This window comes from Talpa occidentalis, unplaced genomic scaffold (genome assembly GCF_014898055.3).
Source record: "Talpa occidentalis isolate TD23 unplaced genomic scaffold, MPIMG_talOcc4v2.1, whole genome shotgun sequence".
Taxonomy (NCBI): Eukaryota; Metazoa; Chordata; class Mammalia; order Eulipotyphla; family Talpidae; genus Talpa; species Talpa occidentalis.
The window spans coordinates 151592838-151617703 of record NW_026555331.1 but is presented as its reverse complement, the minus strand read 5'-3'; the positions used below and the strand labels follow the sequence as shown (position 1 = coordinate 151617703).

The following is a 24866-nucleotide window of genomic DNA, read 5'->3' as shown; positions in this document are numbered from 1 at the left end:
AGCCTCCTGGAGGTTGAACACCTCATTTATGCACGTGGCTCCTCACTAGAAAGACCTTCTGAGGGTAAGAACTTCATCCTGTAACCTCAGCCAAGGCCTGGCCTCCAGCAGATGCACAGTAAATATTTGTGGAATTGAGCCAAACTGAATCTGAATTTTTATAGAGCCGTAGTATATTTTTCTATGGGTTGGTCCCCACTGACTTTCTCTGTGGACATTTTTCAGTGTCATCTCTTTGTAAAGTGGGTTTCTAGGGAGAAATGCTAGTCTGTCAACTTTAACATCATTAATTAAAATAGCAGTTGATGAGGGAAGGTGTTCTAAGATACATTTAGAATTGTTGATCCAAAAGAAGAAATGACATACGACTACGGATATCCTTAATTTCTATCACTTTTTCTCTTTTATGTTGGCTAAGGAAACTGGAATACATTCAGACAGGTTGGTTGAAAGCTTGAGTGGTGTTAACAGGTAAAGTTGGCCCCCACCCAATGTCTGTGCTTTATCTTCCCTCTGTTCTGGTTAACTTCACTGTTTGCTATGAAGCAGTTGCTTGTTTAATTATTTGTAAAATTGTTTAATTACCTAATCTGTGCCTGTTACAGACACCAGGTTGTGTTTTTCCCATTCTCTCATTAGCAGTGAGTTGCTTCTTTGCTCTATACTTAACCCTAAATAGTTCATATTTTCTTGCTTGCTCAGCGGATCTGACGAACCAAACAGAATTCTTGACCATAAGGATGCTTGAGGACAAGTGCTGCTTTTAACTCACTCTTGTAGTTGAAGAATGCAGTGAAAAGAGGCACTCGGGAAGTTGTCTCGGTGTGCGCACTTCTGAATCGGAGCCCCAGATGCATTTACCTGCCCGGAGGACATGGCTTCTATCTTTTGCATATGTGTTAACCATGACAGGCGATGTCCATGTGTTATCTTATTTAACTTAATTATTCAGCAGCAACACTTTGGAGGTGTTGTCTTCATCCCTATATTAAAGATAAGATCACTGAGGTGTAGCTCAGCTCAAGGTCACCCTACCAGCCAGAGCTGGAGAGTCAAACACAGATCTTCTGGACTTCAAAGCCCACGCACTTTCTTTTTTTTTTAAAAAAGAACAAGATGGCCTCAAAAAAACAATGACGGTCTGTTGCCACCTGGGAGGGGCCCTTAAGGTCACAGTCCCACTGTGGTGGAGCAGGGATGCAGTTATTTGAGTGAGGGAGACTGAAGGGGCTGCAGCAGACACGGCTGCATCCCAACATTTTTGCAGATAATTTAATTCATGGGTAATTTCCCGTTGCCAAACCTAACACCTCAAATACAAATTGCAATGAACTGCCCACCTCCAGCCTGAGGTTTCAAAAAGAAACAGAACAGAGTGATCTCCCCACTAACCTCCACACACCTCTTTGATTCCTGTGGGCTTGGGGGCTTGGGTCTGGGTTCACCCTTTTGCAACCCAACTGGCATCAGTCTTATCAGCCAACTTGATATTGTTCCCTTACGGAGGAAATCAAGGGTCTTGTACAGTTCTGAGACTTGTGCAGGAAAAGGAGCCTGGGTTTGAGCTGCAGAGGCACCAGCAAAAAGAACATTTGGGCTATTCTAGATCTCCAGACAAAACTCAAGCAGTCACACCAGTGGACCCCCCAAAACGAATCTGCTTGTGCAGCTTATGCTGGGGACAGGACTGACATGGAGCCTGGTTTGAAATGAGCTTCTAAGGTGTGATGGCCGAGCTGCTTTATTAAGCTCCTCCTCTTCCCATTAGATTTTGGTTCCAAGAAGCAGTTGGCTTAACAATGAAACAAACCGGCGGATCCAACAGGAGGAGCTGTCAGAGGGCCGAAGCCCATCAGGACGGCTGAAATGCTTTCTTTTAATTTAATTTTTCTTTTTTGTACGTGTGCAGCATTGCTGTGATGAGAAAAATATCTCTTTCCCTGAACAAGACCTGTTCTGTCACTGCGGTAGCCTCGGTTGCTTGAACACCAGTGTTTTACTTTGCACCTCGGCTGTGGTTTGCGGTGAAAAATGTTAAAAAGAATGGACTGACATTCTGGCTTTGTTTCCAATATTTAAAAGAGTTGTTCTAGGGAGGACTTTTTCTTCTTGGGTGACCTTTTGTCGGGTATTGCTGCAGGCTTTGTAAAGGCTCTTTGTCTTGTTCTTGCTTTAATGCGGAGTTTCAGGATTTTGTCAGGTACTGAAGGCCTTGCATTACAGTTTTTTTCCCAAGTAATCACCCATACAGGAAACAATAATCTTAATTAGCGAATAATTCTAGGAAAACTGAGCGCTAGATCAAGGAATCCTAATTTATGTCAAGAGAAAAACTAGGCCCAAATTACTAAAAAAAAATTTTGGTCAGGGACCATATTTCCAGTGTAGTATAAATGAAGGTGGTTTTAAGTGAATTTCTGGGAAGGAAAGAAAAAATTTTGATGTAAAAGAGTAATTATTTCCTTTATGCATATTTTGTGATCTATATTCATTCAGTGGTACATGCACAAAATTGTGCCTGATTGTATAAGTGAAGGTATAAATACACATTGGGACTAATGCTGAATACCTTAGTGTTTTTTTTTTTAGGAACAGGGAGTCAAAGATTAGGGGAGCACCATCTAGAGAGAGCCCACCACAGTGGAGCTGATTCCCGTGTCCCCAGGAATAGGAGCCTTCCTCCTACCCCCCTCCCTGCCCTGGATCCTGGTGTGAGCTGTTGGATTGTCCTGAAAGGGCTCTGATGTGTCTCTCTCCGGTTCCTGCCCTCACAGCTCCAGGGCTGCCCTCAGTCCTGTGCCTGAGAGCAGCTCATTCCCTCCTGGGAGGGTCACAGCTCCACTCAAGCAGTGGAGCTAAACTGTCTACTCTGAACCCTTCAGGCGCTACTCTGCTGGGCGCTCCACATCTGCAAAATGGGTTTATTAAAAAAGGTATCCTTGACTGGAATTTCCTGCAAGTAAATAAGTTAAGAAACTCATGCAGAAAGCTCAGGAAAGTTCCCAGAACTCAGTGAGCTGTCCTCATGGCTAGATAGCCCTGGGTCGAGCCTAAGGAGCCAGCCACCCCCTGCTCCCTCCACAGTCCGCTGCAGCTGTGCTGGGAGCATCCTGTCTAGAGCTTCCGGGGTGGGTGAGCTTTTCCAGATCCAGCCCAATCCTGCTGCTGTGAGGTCCTCCATGTCTGGCCATGTTAGAAATTAGAAAAGTCTCATAAATGGTTCATTTATTTCATTTAGGATTAAGACATGAGGCATTTCAACTGTACTTTGAAAATGTAGTTTCCCTGCCTGGGTCTTGACATTCAAGAATCATTTCAGGGAATTTCATTTCTGATTGCCTCTTGGGATTAGTAGTGAATTGATCCTGAAATTGGGGGAGATTAATCTCATATGTACGCAAATGAGAGGTTCTCTTAGAAGCTCTTTAAAGAGGATGTTTGTGCTTTTGCTTTCAATTAATCCTGCCAACTTGATAGCGACCCGGTGCAATGAGCAAATCAAAACAGATTAGATTTGAGGGGTCAAATGTTGACGCAGGTATTTTTTGGTACACATCTCTGAACTCCCATCGCTGCTGGCAGGCCAGTAGGGTGCATTTGTGAGATCGTGTGTTATGAATGCCTGAGCAGCTTCCCCTTCTCCCCATGGTCTTTGTTGCAGTTCAACTCCTCAGAAAATATTAGTGGTTGCTCAGCAAGGAGTTGCTAGGGACTCCAAGACAGTGGAGAAATTAAAGTGGTCTTTAGGTGTCTGGAACAATTTCACATGTCTCCATTAAGGACAGGTTAAATTCTGACTTGAATTGTGGAATGAATATCACAGCTTTGGGGTTATTCCATTACTGCATACTTCAGATTTTAAAAAATAGTATCAGAACAAGAGGAAGGAAAAGTCTCTGTGATTGTTCATTGTTCAAAGATGCAAAGTGAAACAAGAGTAACTGTATTGAAGTGGGATGTCCATCTAGCAACGTGTGTGTGTTCAACCTGTCATGTGTAAGTGCAACTGGAGCCTCAGGATCTTAGTAAGTGAACATCTCTGTGCCTACGTGTGCTCGGAGAGTGTAAGTAGAAAATTCACAAAAGATTGAATTCAAGTCACAAAGAAATCAAACATCATTCAGTGTTGCTGTCTCGACTCAACAGGGCAGAGGTCAAGTGTCCCAACCCTGTTGTCACGGGACAATCAGATGGAATAGAGCCGACCTGCACCTTCTGGCTTTGCTTTCACATGCAAACTGTGGGAAAAAAAAGTTCACTTTCATAGAGTAGAAGGCCAAAATAGTTGCACCAACCCACCCTTCCCTATTCCACATCACCTCTGGAGGTAACCAGAGGTAATAGCTTTAAAATATTTTTTAAAAAAGGGATTAAGTGAAAGTTTTGTTCTGTATACAATGGGATTCCATTCACACTGAAAAGAACTGTGTGTGTGTGTGTGTGTGTGTATTATTATAACACGCACATACACGTCTTTTTTTAAAAAAATTTTTTAGACAGGGCTCTCCTCCCAAAAAATGTCAACAGCAGAATGTTCAGTACATTTTGGGAGGGGGTGGAATTCTTGCTTGTATTAATGTCAAGAGAAGAGTGGATGAGCCTTTTTTCTTGCACAGAAGAAAAGCAAATACTCCCACACAGCAGACGTTGCCCCACAGAGCTGGTCAACTCCTCCACCGCCACTTTTGCAGGGTGTTCATGCCCTGAGATGCATGGGTTTTTAGTACAAACACAGCCACACGCACTCTGCTTTTTAAAATTTTGCGGGCATTTTCTCTTATGAATAAATATGTCTACCTTACTCTTCCTCATGTTATGTACTACAATTAAATAGTAATTCCTCTACCAGTAGATATTTTCTTTTTCCCATTTCCTTACATACACACAGGCTGCTGTGATGACTGCTTGTGAACTCTTATTTCCCTGATACTATTTCTTTTCTAGAATAGATTTCTTGAGTATAATCTCTGGGTGAAGCAGAACACACTCGGGTTACATTTTGAAAGGTGATACCCAATTAACCTCTGAAAGTTCATTTTCACACAGATTTTTATGGCCTTTGTTCGTCTGGGTTAGAACCCCCGTCTCTGTGCACTCCGGGTATCAGCACGAGAGTGTCTCAGCCCAGAAGGCGCCTTTGTCTCACTCAGTGGCCCCGGGAGGCTCAGGGCCCCAGGGAAAGCCTGTCTCGGACACTCAGTCCTGCCAGGCCTTCCTTTGAATTCCTTGCTCTGCAGTAATTAACGCAGTGAAAATTCAGATGATCAAGGAGCACGTTTGGTTTATTATTTTCACAACAGTGAAAGGAAGAGAATAAGGAACCGCTAATAGGGCTGAGAACGGCTTTCCCTCAGGGCGCTGGCCCTGCCTTTGGGAGTCGGACTGGTTCCCCCGAGGAAATGTCATACACCCCAACACCCCCTGGTCCCCCTCTCCACGGGGGAAGCCGTCCTAAGCAAATGATGTAAGATACGGAAATGCCATTTACAGAAAAAACTCACCTCAGGATTATTTACAATAAAAAACTGGAAACAATTTCAAGAGCAGAAATGGAAATTGCCATTCCCTATGGTAAGATGCTTAGGTTAAATAAATTTTGGTAAATCCACCAGATTCAATATTAAGTGATGGAGATGAAGACCAAGTGGCTTCAGGGAAAAATGTTTGTGCTATATATGCTAATACTGTGTTCACCACGATGCGTAGGCCACCTCATAATGTAAATTGAATTCGGGAACATTTTCCTATAGTACAACATTCTAACAAGGACCAATAATTCAAGATGATTTATATGGTAATACACCTAAATTATAGCACTAATGCAATTACTCTGAATTTCTGAATTCTGGATCTTTGCAGCTAGGGAATTTGCTGGCAGCAGTGAGGATAAGTTTCTTCTCTACTAGGAAAGGCCTGGCCTGGGGCAGGGCAGAAGAGGAGGGAGGCAGCTTGAAGTGCCTCCCCTGAGTCCCACTGGCCTCCCAGCCTCTCAGGAAAGGGCCTCAGCACTCTCTTCACAGGTCACGTTAAATCTTTACATCCCCCAACCCTCCAAGCCTGTCACCATCTTCCTCACTCCTAAGTAACATTGGTCTCCATAAGGAATCAACTAAAACAACACAAACCACATCTACATGCCAGCAGCAACAGCCTGGCCCTCCTCCCAGGCCTGTCCTGTAACAGCACCACACTGATTAGAAGAAACTTAGGCCACCAGGGAGGACAGGCCCTGGACATGTGCTGGGTGGAGAGGGTCTTCTTCCGAGCACAGCATGGGGCCCAGCAGGGTGTGGTAGAAAGAGGACACCAAGCTGGAGTCTATGGGGGTGGGGGGCGGGGCGGAGGGGAGCATCAGGTTTGCAGCTTCTGGTTCCAACCGTAAGGTGTGACTTCCCATTATGTCACCTCGGACAATAAATTTTACCTCCAGGAAGTCTCAATTTCTTTATTTTCAAAACTAGGAGTAATAATACTGACATCTCAAAGTTGCTGTGATGATTGAATGAGGGAGGGGATGACTGGCATAAAGGGGGTGTTCAAGAAAATGCCACTGGGTTTGAAAGAAGGAATATCCTCTCCAACCCTGAGCTGCTCTGATGTCTGACAAGGACTTCCATGTACTCCAAGAGTAATTGAAGAAATGGTGAAATAAGTGATCCAATGACACGTCAATATCAGGGTAAAAGCTGGAAGTCAGAAGAATGATAAATTCCTGGTAGTATTTCAAAAAATCAAACTTTTTGAAATAGTCCTTGATTTTTTTAAATGAGGAGATGAAGAGCTGTCAATCGCATGTGGTTTATGGTGCTGTAAGGCATTGCACCAAGTCATGCAAGATAACATTTTTGCTTATTAATAGAAGAGGGAGCCAACAAACTTGGTCTACTATTTTAATTTGATTTACATGACTTAATTTATATTTCGAATAGAAGTTACAAGACTCTATTATAAGAGACATTTATGAATGGATTATAAAAGCCCACAGGCTAAAATAGACCACTTAAAGGGGATTTAAATTAATTACTTCCTTAGTAAAGTTTTAGAAAGCATTGTATTTATAACCTTATTAATCTCTGACTCTGAAAATAAAGAGACGACTAGCAATCGATTTATATAAATATTTGGATTACATTGGTTTAAGCATGAGAAAAACCTGGATTCATTAATCTGGAGTTGGCATCTTTAATAAGGGGCAGAGAGATTGTTAATCACTGGAGATAAACACTTAGAGGAGATTTCTAGAATATAGCAGTCACTTCTTATTTTTCAAACTCTGTAAGTATTGGGGAACCAATACTAATTTCTAGAGGCCTCGACAGCAGGTCCTCAGGAAGCTTCGAATTCATCCTTCCTTCATCTCCATTGTATTTCTGGTGCTTGTGAGGTCTCCGGTCATGTGACTCCTGAAAAGTCTATGATGGGACAGGATTTAATCAAGCTTTGAACGACGATGTGTGGGCCCCGCAGCTTGCGGGTAGTAAAACTCTGAGGTCCAACCTCTTGCTGGACCTTGTGATCTCTGTGCTTCCAGATAACACACATCATTGCTGCCCAGAGACAGGGACACGCACTGACGTCAACAGGTGGAAAGCTCAGCGTCCTGCTGTCATGGCAACCTCATCCATGTCATCACGAGAGAAACGCTCAGGTCTCCTTGTGGCTTGGGTGGCACCGTGTTGTGCCTCACAGTTCTCCCACTCCACGACTCTTCCACTCGAGGCCCCACTTGCTGATTCATAACTTCAATAACAATTTGCATTTTTGTAATGTTAATGCTTTCCAAGAGCGCGTTCATTTCCAGTAGTTCGTGTGCTCCTCATAGTTCTGCGAGCCATGTGCTATGTCTTATATAATTAATGCAATCTACAAAGAAGTGCCGAGAGAGTGGTAGGGTTGTCTAATTTTGGTTTCAATAATGTTGAAATGAGAATCCAAGATATTATTGCTCCACTGCTCTATATCTCAGGAGATGCTAAAAAGTAAAGATTTCTTTTTTTTTTTTTAACCCAAACAAAATTAGTTCAGTAGAGTATTGGTTGTATGGCTGGTCATACAGACAGGTGGAAAAGCCAGATCTGAGAGAATATTTGGGTGCCTATGCAGGTTGCAGGGAGAATGCTTCCCGTGGGGGCCTGAATTTGGGGCCCCTTCTTCAGCTACACTTGACCCAACTCTTTGGGGTGTAACAAGGAAAGTAAACTAGGCCACCAGAGCAGTAAATGCTAAGTCATTTGGTAAGATGGAAGGAAGCATGTTTGCGTGAGTCAAGTCTGCACATTAGAATATTATAATAAAATTTGCCAATATTAATGTTAATAAAGACTTCTTAAAAGACTTCTGGCAACCAAAGATTTGGGATATGCCATTATTGCTGAAGAATGGGAGAAAACATTCAACAATACACAGAGGGAAAAAAATTCAGCTGTATCCACAAAGGTCCAAACCCTGGTGAGCATTGGAAAATGGCACAAACTCAGAAAAAAAAAAGTTACTTCACCGATAAGTTAAGGCAAAGCTCAACACTTTGCCTCTATTAGTGTTTTAGAAAGGGCTTCTGAATTTTAAAATCCTTTCCTCCAGGAAAGTTGACTGATTAGGTTTTCCTTTATATCTGGGATCCAAAGAAAGCTCCAGACCAGGGGGAAATATTTGCTGCCATGAACTTCTAAAACAAAGAAGCCTTCACTTGGCTCTCCCTGCAGCTTTGACCTTTGGGAAACAAACACAAAGCATTTTCTTTTCTAGCTAAGTATTTACAGACTCTTGGCCTTAAGTATTTTCTTTTTTTGTTGTTGTTATTTTTAAAACTTTTAAGCAGATCATCTTTCTATGTTTTCATGATGCACTTAAACTGCAAACTAAGGTCTGAAGATTTAGGAAACAGCATGAGAGGGAGGAATATTTTTCTTTCTTCAATAACACCCTAAAAGAAAAAGGGAAGAATTCTCTTCTTGTTTCTTCGGGCCTTCACTCAAACCTATAAAACCTCCTGTTTCAACTGGAAATGAAAAAGTAGCTGTGAAAATATCTCCTCCCTGCTATGGGGAGGTGGGAAACTCTCATTCAAGCTGGGATTCAGACAGGTCAGTGGGCCTGAGAAAAACAGCCATGGTCACCGATACCTTAACTCATTTCATAGATGGATGAGATTCTAAGACGCACAATTCTGATATTTCTCTTTGTTTTCTCCCCCACTTGTATTGAATACTTTCCATTAACTCATTTTCCCCAAAAGATTCTGAGCCCACGATGAAAGGACTGTGCTCCCTGTGTCTTGCCCAGAGCCACGGAGAAGCAGAATTCGTGCAATCTTTGGGCAAACCCACCTCTCCCGCCTGCCATGACACATTCCTAGGAGGCAAGAGAGGATATACTCTTTCCCTTTGAGTTTTAAGGAGGGACTTGAGTCTGAGATCTCCTTCCAGCAAAACAGAGCAAAACAGGAAAAAAGTGCAATATTCAACCCACGATAGCACTCAACTGAAAAATGAAGCACAGGAAACATGGTGATCACTAGAGACCTGCTATTTTTCCTCCTGCTTGAAAACAAAGCAGAAACACACACAGAGTGTGCTTCTGATTGTGTTGTTAATTTCTGGTGATAAATAAAAATGAGGTTGATAGCCATAAAATTCTTGGCATTTTGGGCTTTGACTATTCAAGAAGAAATAGGAGTAATTAGAGAAAACGATCTCTGGCATGGCCAGGAGCTATCTCCTTGGGTGCCACTGGAGGTCCCCTGATCCTGGGGTGACAGACCCACAGCTTTCCATATAGGTCTGGGGTGGGGGGGCTTTGCGGCAGCCACGGGGCTGCCAGGGAATTCTCCCATGGGACGGAGCTGTCTTAGCGGAGCAAAATGGCTGCCTGTCGGCGGACACTTTGAGAAGACAGGAAACTCCATGGTTATCTGGAGACAGATGCGGTGACTGGCTGGACAGCCTAGTTGTCGGCTCTCTTTAGGGTATCCTGGTCTTTCCACAGCAGGAACTTCCTCCCAGGCAGCCATTCTATTTAATATGCAAGCACTCCTGGGGGATCAACTCTTTATAAATCCAGTTTAAAAAGGTTCTGGGAGCAGCTTTTTAATAGAAAGGAGGGCAGAAAGTAGGTGCATAAATAAACACACACACACACACACACACACACACACTGTAATTGCTGGGGGGGGGGGGACAGTGACTGTAATTGTATCCTCCACAGGCAGAACAGAATGACGAGGCCTGCTTGGATCCAGCCCTGTCCTCCTGAATAAAATGGCAGCACTTGGCCAGCTGGTTTACAAATGTAATTGTATATTCCAATGAAAACAAAGAGAAGTGGGGGAGGCAGGCAGCAGATGTGGAAAGATAAAGAATGTGGGGGGTTGGAGGGAGCGAGAAAGGGAGTGAGAGGGGGCGGGAGGGCCAGAGAGAGCATGTGAGAGGTGCCGTGGTGGGGCCATTTACGGAGGACCTGACACCACACAGGGGAGGGACTGGCTGGCGGAACCCTGCTTCTCGGTCCCCTGCCTGTCCTCGTGTCAACCTCTCAGGTGCTGAGATTGAAAAAAGCGTCTCAAGGGTTTTATTTTCAGACAACTGGGCCCTAATTAAGAGCACCCTTCCTCCGCCCGTCTGAGGGGCGATCACTTCCGAGGCTTGTGAGGAAATGGGCTGTTAAGTGGATGGAGAGATGGATTTTCAAGGGTCATTCAATTATCTGCAATTTTCACCTGACCCGCTGCTCCCTCCAGCTCGCAGGACCAGCTAGTACGATGACCTCCCACCGAAGGAGGGGGCTCCCGGCCAGAGGCAGCTGACCCTCGAGGTCTAGGAGGGCAGAGCCTCTTGGGACTCTTCCCCCTAAAGGGGGAAACACGAGGAAGACCCAGGGACTACCTCCCTGTGGCAAGATTAGAAAACAGTAGAGAAGAAATGAAAACAAGTACTGGTGTTTTCTCCCTCCCCGAAAAATAATGACAGTTAATATTTTGGTGCATTTTCCCAGTTTGCTCGCCTGGAGTGGGGTGTGTGTGTGTGTGTGACCTTTGTATAATGGGCTTTGTATAATGACCAAGTGTAATGGGCTGTGCCTGGCCTATCAGGACCTGCTTCGTTCACGTGTGGAAGTATTGTGACCATGTCCCCCACAGAGGAGGACCACACTTTGGTGGCCCCTGTGGCTGACCCTTCTGCAGGCTGAGCTGCCTGGTGCAGCCCAACAGCCCAGGCAGGGTCCTGAAGCTGCTGTGCAGCAACATGGGGAGGTGAGAACCCAACAAGGGGCGCTTGACCTGAGACCTCAGAGGGAGGAGCCCTGGTCCCTGAAGAAGCGCTGCGAGCAGTTCCTGCAGGTGTGCACCCCTGTCAGCCCCCCAAGTCCAGAGGATGCTAGTCTAGATTCAGCAGGAGGCCCACAAGTATTTTCCAAAGACGCCTTCCACTTTTTAACTTTTGTGGGGGTTAAAGCCACCAATTGAATCAAATGTGAACTGCTCCTGCTAAAAAGACATTAAAAGCACATTTAGGTGAGCCCCTTGGAATAACGTGGAAGGAAACACAGGCTCCATTTCCTTTATCTCCCGGGGGCTGAGCTGAAGGGTGTCGACCCTGCCTTCCGCTCGCCAATCCTGCCATTAACCCCCAGAGGTTTTATAGGCGCCACCATGTTTAACCACCTCTCCGAGAAGAAAGGGCTGGTGATTTGCTTTAAATTGGTGCTTATGCAGTGGAATCTCTCAGGCATTAGTGCTGACTTGATTGCATTCAGACATCGCTTTGGCGACGGAATGACTGCATTAAATTAGCATTAAGCACAGAGAGTGGTAATTGCAAGACTGTCATTTCTACAAGTGCAAAATTAATGTGTCCTGTAAACCCGGCCCACCGTGGGCTCGGGCAAGCCAGGGACCCGTGGGGTTCTGAGCAGAGCGCGGGGTGGTCATGTCGCTGCCAGAGCTCGGCGGTCTGCGCGAGGTGTTCCTCTTCTCTTTTGTTGTCTCTCGCTCGTTCCTCCAACCCTGCCTGACCTAATTTGTATGCTCTTAGGGTAGCGCTGCCAGACAGGAGCCGGGATGTACAGGGAGTGTTATGGAACAATTCCTCCTTCTGTGTGGCATCTTGTGTGAATAATACCCACATAAACAACCCTCGGCGTGTTCATGAGAGTATGAATAGGCTACTTATGTAAAGCTTCTTATTAAGAGATACACCAAGCGTTTACAGAAAACTTTGCCCAAATGCTATACGTTCATTTAGAAGAAGAAGCGCATCTACTTGCATCTCAAGTGCCGCTTAGCGCAGGTGCCAGCTCGGCCCCCTCCATCCCTCTTGTTTATGTGGGACATCAAGTCACAGGCCAGTTGACGGAATTTCTCCTGGTCATGCGACACTCCAGGGCTGCCCCAAATCACAACATGCATATGCATGGGGTGTGCTTCTAGGCTGCTGATTGGCTCTGCAGGATTTATGCGAGATTAAAGGAATCATCCAAGACTGAAATAACACAGCAGGAGCAGATGGTCTGAGCTGACCGATTAGGTGTGATATCTCAGTATTCCTGCAGCTCGGCCGGAGCTGGGAGCTGCTCACGGAGAGACCCTGTGTCGAATGCTGATGCAGATGCTCATGTGAACGCCGGCGCCAAAACCTGGCCCGAGAGCCTTTCTCCAGAGTCCAGCGTGAGTGCAGGTTCTTAGCAGCAGAGGGGCGGGTATCGAGGCCACTGGGCAGCACTGGCTGACTCACCACAGCTAGGCACCCATCAGAGAGGGCAGCCAACCTGCTGACTTCCCTGAGTGGGCAGGGGATCAGGCCCAAGTCCCCTTTCAGAGGCCACTCACTTTGTCCCTCACCATTAAAGTGTGGTATGGCTTAGTCACATTCCAGTCAGTGCAGTTTGCAAAAATGTGGGGGAAATCCTGCCCCGCACTCAGTTTCTTAACAAACAACACAGATGCGGGGATGATGGAGGAGACTGGCCCCCTGAGGCGGGAGGAGAATTCGGAACGTGTCACCCCGGGGAATAAACTTGTGTACGGCTGGAAGAAGCGTTGCATAGAGGATTTGGGCTTCACATGATACGTCAAAGGCTCCCTGGCACCTTCTCCTTACCTTTGTTGCAAAAAGTTCCGTCGTAAGCCGTGTGGGAGCAATCGCAGGAGTAGCCGTGGTATTTCTCGATGCATTTGCCGCCGTTCTCGCAGTTGGTCCCATAGCTGGTGCAGTGGCCCGAGCAGCCGGATTTGAAGCCAGATGTGACCTTTGCCCTTTCCTCCAGGTCCAGGGTCACCCCATTCATCCTCAGGGAGCGGATGCAGCCCAGGAAGCCCTGCTGGCCCCCGGCACCACCTGGGAACGAGAGAAGGCATCAGTGGCACAGACTCTGCTACGTCCTGTCCCTTCGCGGGCCCTGATGGCGGTGACGGGCATTTGCCTCCATTCTCAAGGGACCGCTCAGTGACCTGTCTAAGTAGAACAAGTCCAAGTTTCCTCCGCCCCAGGCTGCAATGCCTAATTAAAAGAGGCTGTCTTTTGAGAAGCAATGAATCTGCTATAGCAATAAAGGAATTTGCAGATGCACAAAACTTGTATAAGCTGTTCTGGAAGTTCAGTCTGGTTTCCTATAGAAAAAAATAGGGTATAGAAATCCTTTACTCTTATTCCACAGCATTATCTGTTGAAAGAAATATAAAAAGGCAGAGGGAGGTGAGCTTATTAGCATAGTTAACAAGTCCGATAGCAGGAAGGCATCAATCCATTTGAAATGGGATTACAAGTCCTGGTTCTTTACTTGAGAAACACTTTGTGTGGAAGTTCATGTTGGGGGTCCCCAGAGCTTTTTTGTTTGGGGTGGTAGGAGGCTGGGACTGATACTCTTACTTAAAGTCAGCCAGACCACATATATTACCAGGCCAGGTTAGAATCCTTTGTTTTTGTCCAAATGCCGTTGCATGATAGAAGCCAAGTTCATTGTGATTTCCTGAGTAAGCTAGAGTTAGACGGACAATCAGGAGCATGAAAATATTAAAAATACCCTAACAAATTTCACGGGAGGATTCAGCAGTGCATTATATCACAGGAGGGTTTAATTGTGTCTATAATAACCTCAGCTGTGATTTTTTTTTTTTAAAGTAGCTGGTACAGAAGGAGAAACTCAAGGTTACGTGCTTGTCTGTATCCTAGAGTAACAAGTTTTCTGGAAATTAAATAAAATGAAAAGTCCTTAAAATTCTTAAAAGAGGGCCTCCCCGGTGGTGCAGCAGTTGAGCCCTGGGTTGCGAAGCTGCCCGCAGCCTCTGCAGCACTGGTTCGATCCCCGGCTCTCCCCGGCCACCGGAGGAGGGTCCCACATGGTGCGCAGACCTCTCCTGCCGCCCGCTGCTCCCCTCAGCAGTGTACCTTGGTCCGTCTGCCTGCTCTGCTCCCCGCTCTGGCTCTGGTGAATTCTCTCACCCTCCCGTGCTTCTGACTGTACCCAGTGCTTGCATAAATAAATAAATAAATAAATAAATCAATAAATCTTAAAAAAAAGATTTAAAAAAATTGTTAAAAGAAATATCTGATGGCCATTTAGGAAAAAAACATACTGTTAATAAGATAAAAGTCACTCTTGTTGAGGGCTGAGAACTGTACCCCCTTCCAAGTGCTCATGTAGTTTATTTACCTGATTCTCACAGTGACCTGGCAAACCAGGCATTATTAGCACCATCATTCTGCTCTTTGTACAGAGGAGAAGACTGAGCTTTAGAGCACTCATAACTCCCGAGTGGTAAAGTTGTGTTCAATCTCTTATTCTCCAGCCTCTGGTACTAAACTTGATTCTACATTGGCCATTGAATACAGAAGAAGAAGGTCAGGATCAGGGGCCCCAAACAAGTTTCTGGGGTGCAGCTCTTATGTCTTCAGAAGTGGTGTGGCCAATACTCAAGTCTGAGTAAAACTGGTGGACTGGGGATTGATTCTGGTCATGTGTTCTAATGTCTTGAAAATAAGTGTATAAGCTAGTAGGCCCATCAGACAGGGTTGGTGGAGCAAAGGCTGAAGTCCCAGAGGAGGATTAGTGTTTGCTTACACAAACTCTCAGCCATGAAGTAGCAAAGGATTCCCTCTTGATGAGGCCAAGCCTTGCAGCTTTCTCACTGGGGATCACATGGATTTGAGTGATGATTCTCCAGATTATAAGAAATTATTATTTTTAAAACAACATGTTTGATAAAGGGCCAATTGAAGTGAGTCCAGCGCCCTTTTTGACCACGGCAGTGGGATTGTAGATGGAGGTTATTAAAGACAACCACTTTGGAAGATTTTCCATTTTGCAATCTGCTTTTTAGCCCAGATGCACAACTCCGTGCTGATGAAAATTTGGGTCTTGGCTCTGATTTGGAAGAATTTCAATCCATTAGTCACTCTTTTTGTGTTAAAATTTCAATTTGGCTGCTATCAATTTAGTGACTGGCTTTTGTTCTTGCAAAATAAGGGCTTTCCACAAGTCTTTTATTATATAAAAGGATTTAAATTTTCATCACTGGTCAATTAAGACAATTACATCCTATCAAAATATGCTGAAATTTAAAAATTGATTGTATTTGATTATATTTGATTAGAAATATAATAGTTATTCATTGTGGAAACCATAAACATACTGATAAGCAAAATGAAAAAAGAGAATCTATAATGCTACTCAGATATAACTACCTTCACTTTTAGCAAATAATTTTTCTACTTTGATCTATGAACATACAAATGTGTAAGAAAAATAAAACAAAGGAAGAAAAGGGATCATGACAGACACATTGTACTGAAATTTGCTTTTTTTACCTAACATGTCATATACCATTTTTCAAGAAATAAATGTACAGCGAGAACATCTAGTCTAACATCTGCATAGCATCTTATTCTGTGCACGGCTAGAACTGATTTTGCCATCCTATTAACAATGGACTTTTAAGCTTAGTCTAATTTCCATTTTATGTGAGACTATAATAAATATCCCTGCAAAAACCTTTGCATACTTGTCCAATGCTTCCTGAGAAAAATTGCTTGCTGAGTACAAAGGCATTTTAAAGGCATTTGAGATATATTTTCCTGTCAGAAGAATTTATCAATTTTCTTTTCACCAATAGAGTATGTGATTCCCACCCTCATACCATTTTTAATCATGGGTAATATTCTTTTGAATTTATAGGTGAGGGGGAAGTCGAGTTCACTGTTTTAATTTGCATTGCTTCAAATACTGTGAATTGAATAATTTTTATGTTTCCCCCCATTCTTCGTTTTGTTTCTTCATGTCATTTTTTGAGGTACTAGGCAAGGATGTGTTTCTTCTTTATGGATGACAACATCTTGGGCTTTAACTCTTTGTTATAAATTTGACAGTTGTAGCCTTCCAGGTTGTGTCTGTTAACTTACAACGATCTTTCTTTCCTCCTATGAAAGTTTTGGATGTTTACGTAGTCACATTTATTTATCTTATTTGTGTGATTTCTGCCTTTGGTATTAGGTTTATAAAAGTTTATAAAGGTCATACGTGGTGTGTAAAGAACTTCTAGACCCAAAGTGATATAATTCCTCCCCCCTTTTTTTACTATTCCATTGTGTATAGGCATGTGTGTGTGCATGTGCGTGTGTGTGTGTGTGTGTGAGAAATAATTCATCAGACACAGAGTGGAGAAAAGAAAAGGTGGATTTACTGAAATACACTGCGAAGTGAAGGAGTGGGCAGAACAGGAGAGGTCTGCTGCCAAATAACATAGTTTTTCAACTATATATTTTCTTCTAGCAGTTTTATGATTTTGCTTCTTTTAACATTTTAATCTTTGATCTATCTGTAATATATTTTAATTTTGAAGTAAGTCATATTCAGTGGGTCTCAGCAATGGTTGAGGGTCTGAAGAAGAGATTTTTAAAGGACTATTAAGCAAATATTAATATGATAAAAATGAAGATTTAAGAAGGGCCATTGACAGAGCAAATAAACCTGGATTAGATTATATTTTTGTTGTATGTATGAAACATTTACATGTATGTAGTTATAATTATTTATGTATACAAATTTCATTCAATAAGGAATAGTTTCATTCAAGAAGGACAGTTTTTCTGTCTCCCTACCTCTCTGTTCGATACCTTCTGCTATGGGATCTTTTCGAAGTTCTATAACTATCAGTCTGTCTTTGTGCCTTTGTGTTGGTATATCTTGTTATCACACCCATTGACTGTTTTTTGGTTAGTTGTGTGGCTTTCATGAAGTCACTTAATCACTGTCTGCATCAATTCTTCCTGTCGATAAAATTAGGAAGTTGAACTAACTGATGTCTCCAGTACCTTCTAGCTCTAAATTATCCTCTTCCATGATTTACAACCTTTCCCCCTGTGTTTTTAAGTCTCTCTCTCTATATTTCAGCAAATTACTCTCTATCCCTCCTAAATTTCCTTCTCTCTTCTTTTTCGTTCCCTGAACTAGTATCTGATTATATTTTTTCCTCTTCCACTTAACTGGCCATAATGTATGATTGGAGTCTAATTTGTATTTGTTGCATTCAAGATTTATATGCCCTTGTCTTAATTTATAAAGTGGCTGAGTAGAATTCTATCTATATAAAGGAAAATGAAATAAATTATGCTCTTTTATATTTAGATGGTCCCCGATGTACTAAATGGGTCAGTGAGCTAGAAAGTATTTTTACTGACCTAGTCAATATGAGGGGAAATCTTTTGTCCTGAAAATGGTCATTTTATATTATGCCAAAGATGTTAATGCACTAGAATCTGTGATAATTATTTGAGTTCAACTCATGTGCTCTATAGAAATCTTTTTTTGATGACAAATGTCATAAGTTTAAATTGTAGGTCTGCAAGCAAAACTGCTACTTAACCTTTGTTAATTAGAAAATCAACACATTGTCATTGGAGAGAGCCCCCTGCCATGCAAGGGCTTCATGCACATTAGTTAGACCTGTGATAATTATCCAAGGTGAGATGTGGTTTAATTTGTAAATCATTTTTCATGTGAAATGCTATTCAAGTATTGCAATTAAAGATTAATTATGAAAATGCTGTAACTACCCATAATGAATAATACAACCAGCAAATGCATAGAAGACTTGGGCAAAATACTCAGGTATTAAATTAAACAAAAAGGGGAAATGTAATGATGGAGAGGAATTATAAAAGGACACTGTCCTCAAACTTGGAGCTTAATAGTTTTCTAAGGAGCAAAAAACTCTGCCCAGAGAGATGGCCATTCCTTCACCATGGAAAGGCACCAAAACTCACATGTAATATCTAATTTATCCATTCAATAAACATTTCTTTCATGCCTAGTTATAATAAATGACTAGGAACAAGGCCTTGTCTAGATATGTGGAAAGAACTATGAAACACAACACACAAGTCTTGCCCTGTAGAGCTCATATTCTTGCACAGGGAGCAGGTCTTGAACCCTGTTCAAGACCTCTGATTTCAGTTCTGGTGTGTAAAATAAAAACCCAGCTACTGGTTAAGCTGAGGACCTCAGAATGGTGAAGATTCTTCAGTATTAATTCTATGGGCATTAAAGGATGTGGTTCCACATTATTTGGTGCAGAACTGCAGGACTGACAATTATTGATCAGGGATGGCTCTGTCAGCTCGATATTAGAAGGCGTATATGAAAAAGCTTTTACATACGCAGAGAGCGGGGGTTTGGGGAAATGCTTTTTCAGATAATGCTCATGAGTGCTCATTCATAACTTCATTCAATAGGATGGATTTTCCTTTTTACTTCATTATCACCACATGGATTTTTTTATGTCCTCAGAGTAAAGGACGCACAGAATATGGGAGTCCAACTATTTAAGTTAGAAAAAACCCTGCAATATAGAGAGGGAATACTGGGCACCCACATGTGTCTAAATGTGACTTGTTCTGGGACGGGGATAGTACTAGGAGGTCTGAATTCATTCTAGAGGACATAGTGGCGAGGTCACATGATTACTTATTAACTATCTCAAAAACAATATGAATCAGATACTATCTCTACCAGGCACTGCTCCAAACCTTAAGAATTTTAACTCTCAGAGGGTGATATTACTGTTATCCTCATTTTACAGGGGAAGAAACTGAGACCAAGAGAGTTGATTCACAGGCCAGGCAGTGGCCAGAATTCACTGACAGATGATCTGACTTTAAAGCCCAAACACTTGTGCTAGAATTGCCGTGTTGATGTTAGGGCCTGTGTCATATGAGAATATTTTTCTCCTCCATCTAACATGTCTGCAAACATTGCTGTATATAGCAAAGAAATGCTCTCAGGGTGATTTATATCTGAGATAAGTCATTCACCACTGGGCAGACCATTTTCCCCAAAGCCACAAGAATGGTTGAAGCCGAGAGCGGGAGGTGAGGCTGGCAGCTTGGAGCCAGGAAGGTGGTGTCTAGGTCAGCAGAGAGGAGACTCTTGTATGCATCACTGAAATAATATTTTTTCTTGGTGCAAAGTTTAATACTGTACAGGGGAGCAAAGTTTAATACTGCCACCCTAAAATAGGTCTTTGGTAAAAGGCTGATTTCAGGGGAGGGGTTCTAAAGACTGGGGGAGGTTGCTTTTGAAAAGATATTTACATGCCAACCCATCTCTGTAAGCACATCTCCCTCACTGTACCACGAAGAAATTATTTACAAGAGGAAATAAAGAAATTTATTACAAGAAGAGCTTACATCCTTCTGCAGAAGGCTTAAATCTGAATACCTTTGTGCTTTCCCTGATAACCTCCCTAACTGATATTCCCATTCCTGCTACCCACAAACCCCTCTGTTTTAGAAAGCAATTTACAATGACATCAAAAGTCACGTGGGTGAGTTCCTCAGCCCTGCTGTTCTCTCCCATGTATGTAAGAGGTGCACACATTATTATTAAACTTCCTTTGACTTTTTCTCTTATCAATCTGTCTGATGCTTGTTTGATTATTTGCTATCCAAGAAGAATCCAGAGGGGTAAGTGATGATTTCCTTTGTGCCCAATAAACTTTGAAACCAAAGAAGTCATGGGCTGTGGCCCCTGGGTGGTGGGTGTTGAGTATCTCCCTAGTTTTGGTCCCACAGCACTGCTGAAGAGGACCGTTTCTCTTCAGTAAGACCCCTGAAAGGTTAAGAAACTCCTGTATTACAGTGGCATTAAGAAACATTGAAGGAAAAGAAGAATTTCAGAAATAAGAATACAACTTATTGTTTCTGTTTATTTATTTTTTTAATATGGGTCATCTTTATGCACTGTTGGTGCGAATGTAGACTGGTCCTGTCCCTAAGGAAAACAGCATGGAGATTTCTCAAAATATTAAGCATAGATCCACCATCTGATCCAGCAATCTACCATCTGATTCATCCACTCTTAGGTATCTATCCGAAAATACAAAAAGACTAATTTGAAGGGATAGAAGCACTACTGTGTTCACTTCTGCATTATTTAGCCAAGTTATAGAAACAAGCTAAGTGCCTCCGTCCAATAAGCCCCTCGCTCCCCAAAGAAAACCTCACAAGAGTAACAGGGAGGCATAAATGTATCCATTAAAGGGTGATTCATGGCAGTGAAGTGTTCAGGGAAACCCAGGCACTCACCCTCAAGGGATGGGCTACATCAAACAAGGACATACATATAATGCAGCAACCACCCCCATATTGTGCCACTGACAAGAATTTCTCTCATTACAAGCTTTTCTGCCTACCTTTGCCACTTCCTATCACCTTCTGTTCAGTCTATGTTGAAAGAATAGACTAAAAAAAATCTGTATGAGAAACTATTTGATAAATCCATGGAAATTTTTTTGCCCCCATATTCACTGCAAAATTGATACATTAAAATATCTTCCCTGGATCAGACCACTCCAACTGTCTTGAGAGTCCCTGGCACATGAGATTGGCTCCTTTTTTAGCTAACAAATCTCTCTCTAGAAGTTTCTACGCATATAACTTTTGCCACAGAAGAGTAGCTCAGCACCTAGGGGCACAGGTAGTTAACTGACAGTTTTTTATTGAAGGCTCAAAAGAGGTTAAAAGTACACTGTCAGCTTGATTATGTTGGGAGTGTATCTGCACTAAAGCAAACACGGTGCCTGTCACAACCTATTTAATATGTTAAAACTCTTAACTGTAAAATAGAGAGCTGGAATTGCAAAGTTAATTAGTTCTGATCGCCAAAGGGCAAAGGGCAGTGTAACATACGGAGACTCAAGTGGGGAAGGACCAGCCTTGGCTCGGAGTAGTTCTGTAGACAAGAGAGCAGTGTGGCCTTGGGGCAAGGTGTGGAGAAAGGTTAGGAAAAGGATAAGGGTGTGGTGAGCAGCTGTGAAGGGGCAGGCATCCCACAGCGCCTTCTGTATTTATTTGCATTTTTGTTTTGTAGATAATTGATTTCATCTAGTGATCTTTATGGTGGAGTTTATGTAGCAAATCACTTTATTTTTTTCACTTATGGCGGAGTTTCCGATCATGGCGTCACTTTCTAGCTGTCTGGGAGGTCAGGGGACCAACGTGTAAGCCTTTGAGTAAAAGCTCCATCCCTGTAGTCCCAGCTACTGGCTAAGTCACTGCCCAAAAGGGGAGGATATTTTGAATGATGGAGCTGAAAACTGTATTTTGGAACTAGAGTGATCTGAGATGCTATCTGCCATAATCGTCTGACTTTCTCTGCAACTTTGGCTTTTGGGCTTCTATCATGCTTGATCTCAGTCAGATATTTCTAGTGGGGGTGGGTGTGAAAATTTGTGGGGGTGGGTTCTCCTGTGCCCTGTGGGAAGCCTTGTCTGCACCTCGTAGCTCAGGTAGCACCCGGTGCTACACGCTTTCTCAGACGCCCTGTGCCACAGGGTCATCCCAGTGAGGGAGCCTGGCATAGTCCTGGCTAAGACAGTCTTGACTTCCCCTTCACTTGACCAGATTCCAGATGGGCTTCTTCAGACCCGAGAACCCTGACATCCCTCTTCTGAGAGCAGTTACTTAGGAAAACTTGTCACTGTAAATTCTTTCTCTACCCCTTTGAGATATATATCTTTTACAGAGTCCTTTGCCAGTTTTACGACCCGGGAATGTGTTTCTCCAGGTCCTGGGAGCCATTTATTTGAACTGTGGCCGTCAAGGGCGCCATCTTCAGCTCCCGGTGTCCATGGGAGGCTGGGAGGGCTCTGACTTCTGTGGCGTGGGTGCCTGGCTCCCCCTGTCAACCCCCCTCCTGTCAGGAAGATGAGGGGAAGTCCACTTTTTCCTTTGGGTACCACCCAGTGGCAAATGCCAAGGGCCCGTCATCTCTCCTTTCTCAGTTCTTGGAAACTCTCCTGTTGTGTATCTTACTACAATATAAGAAAACCAAAAAGCAAATGAAAAACAAATCTCTCTTTGTTTCAGAAGAGTGGCACTCAGACCCAGTGGCAGACTCCCCCTGCTGCCCAAGTCTTGAGAGAAGGGCCTTCCTTGCTCCACCAATTTGGGCGCCATTTTTTGCTTTGACAAGATGGGTAATTAAGAGTTGGTCTCTGGACTAGATGGTCTGAGATCCAATGCCAGCTCTGTCTTTTACTCGCATGACCTTGAGATCAAGTACAGGTTTGAATCTGCATAACCCTAAATTGTCAACTCATCCTTAGCTTTAGTTTCCTCACTGTGAAAATGAAATAGGAAGTAGTCACGGTATCTAGTCATAAGGTTCCTGTGTGGGTTAAATGAGGGATGTGGGCCTGGGAAGCTCTTAGTGTTGAAGGGTCACCCAGAACTCATCAGCCAGAACTCTCCTTGTTACTAATGAGCCACCTTTGCAGGAAATGGTTTTTGTGCTTCACTTCCTGGACTTTGTATATGTTTTTAGCCTCAACTTTTTGGATACTATGACCAATTCATTCACATGAAATTTGGGTGAGCTCCACCTTGCAGTCAAATGTTGATTTTCTCTGAGCTCTCAATGGCACTGCCTTTCAGATGGCAGTAGGATTATCCAGGCAGGAGTCTGGAATACAGCGGGGTGTGAGGAGCAGCTGGCCAAACACTCTGTATTATCCAGTTTGGGAGATGGGCTGTTTCGTGGCCGCTAGCCGGCTTAGTTCGCACTGCTCACAGAACTGCTGTCTGCGTTTACTTAAATGTCCACTTATTAAAACTCAACTCTTCCACAAACTCAAGTTGCCACTAGGAGAAAAAGACTGACAGGCTGACTGCCAGAGGAAGAGGAGGGGGCAGGCTTTGGGCCCTCCTTGGTCTGAGGGTCCCGAAAGGGCTGTACCCCTGGGATCTCCAACCAGGTCTCCCACCCAGCACAAAAGACCCTGAACTGTCAGCTCCTTTGGGTGACATCTTGCACAAGAGGGATGGCCTTTAACCTCCAGAGAGATCTGCAAAGAGGTCTGAGCCAAGGGGGCTGAATCTGGACATTTGTCATTAGCTAATGTGACCTTATCTTCTCTCCCAAGGAGGCTTGGAGGGGCTTGAGTTCTTTCTGGAGAGTTCTGGAGCAGCCTCTGACCTTGCTGAGCCTCAAACTCTCCCTGAAACTTCCCCCAAGAGTAGTTACATGTTGTGGCCTGTGGCTGGCTCGCAGCAAAGTAACTCTCACCAGCCACCTCTCCCAAGGTGCCTGCTTGTCTCTTTTCTGTGGCCTCCACCGCCAAGTCCCTGACCAGGCCCTGGGCTCGAGTTGTGTGTCCAGTGGACACTCCACTCCTTTGAGTCCTACTGTGGCCGCCTTAGCTGCCAGCACGGCCATGTCCCTGGATGTCTCTGAACCATGCTGGGCTCTATCCAGCTTGGTCCTGAGATAACGACGTGGCGAGGATACTGTTCTCCCCCACTAAGAAAAATCTGGCCCCAGGCTACTGCCAGGGTGGGCGAGGGTCTGGGCACCTGGGCTGCCAGGGCTGGGGGTTCCGTGTGGTTGAAGCAGCTTTGCTGGGCTTCCCTGGGAGCCCATCCTAGGCTTGCCACTCATGTTGGATCAAAAACATGAGGAGATTTCCTGCATTTTCCAGACAAATAGCAGCCACTGGGGAGTGTCTGGATCCCAGAAGACCTGTGTTAAACATACTTCTTTAATGTTGCGGCGATGTATTGATTTTTTTTTCTCTGTTTAGAGATAATTAGATGTCCTATTTCTTCTTCTCTCAGTTTTGTTAACTTGTTTTTCTCAAGGATCTGTCCAGTCAAACTGGGCTGTTAAATAGATCAGAATGAATTCATAAGAGTTCATTTTTACCCTTTAACACCTGTGAGCTCTGTCACGTAGCGGCTCATTTATTTCTGGCATTGATGACTTGTTCTTGTTTATCTGTCTGTCATTTATGATTAGGTTAGCCATGGGTTAATCAAAGTTATTTATATTTCAAATAAAAACAAATTTTCTCTTGGGTCATTGTCTCTGTAGCGCTTCTGTTTTCCAGTAAACTTTCTGCTCTTGCCTTTATTACGCGTTCCTTTACACTTATTTTTGGCTTAAATTTTTTTTTAATGTTTCTTACCCTTTTATGAAAATAGCTTCTATTTCTACTTTAAGTGTCGAGTGGAGAACTGTGTCCTTTCTTGGTTTTTCAGCTACTTTGAAAAAGGAGCCATGACTCTGTCCTTGCTAACACAGGTGCGGGAGAGCCGGCCCTCCTCTGAGTCCACTCTGCCTGCAGAGCCAAGGCCGACAGCTGACCCTGAGCAACACGGTTTGGAATATGTGGGTCCACTTATATGTGGTTTTCTTGTCAATAGACAGTGCCAACTTACATTGTGGAGAAATACAGTGCAGTCCTGTGAGTGTATTTTCTCAGTAACATTTTCTTTTCTCTAATCCACTTTATTGTAAGAATATAGTATATAACCCTCTATGACAAAAAATGAGTTAATCAACTGCTTATGTTATTGATAAGGCTTTAGGTCTGGGGCAGG

The 24866-nt window shown here is 43.6% G+C and overlaps 1 protein-coding gene across 1 annotated transcript in view; it reads right to left on the bottom strand.

The window, feature by feature from the left end:
- Positions 1-24866, bottom strand: part of CNTNAP2 (contactin associated protein 2) — a 1162155-nt gene that overhangs the window by 118525 nt on the left and 1018764 nt on the right. The window contains exon 18 of the mRNA XM_037515219.2: positions 13095-13331. Within this exon, the coding sequence (XP_037371116.2) occupies positions 13095-13331 (237 nt within the window). The remainder of the gene's footprint in view (positions 1-13094; positions 13332-24866) is intronic.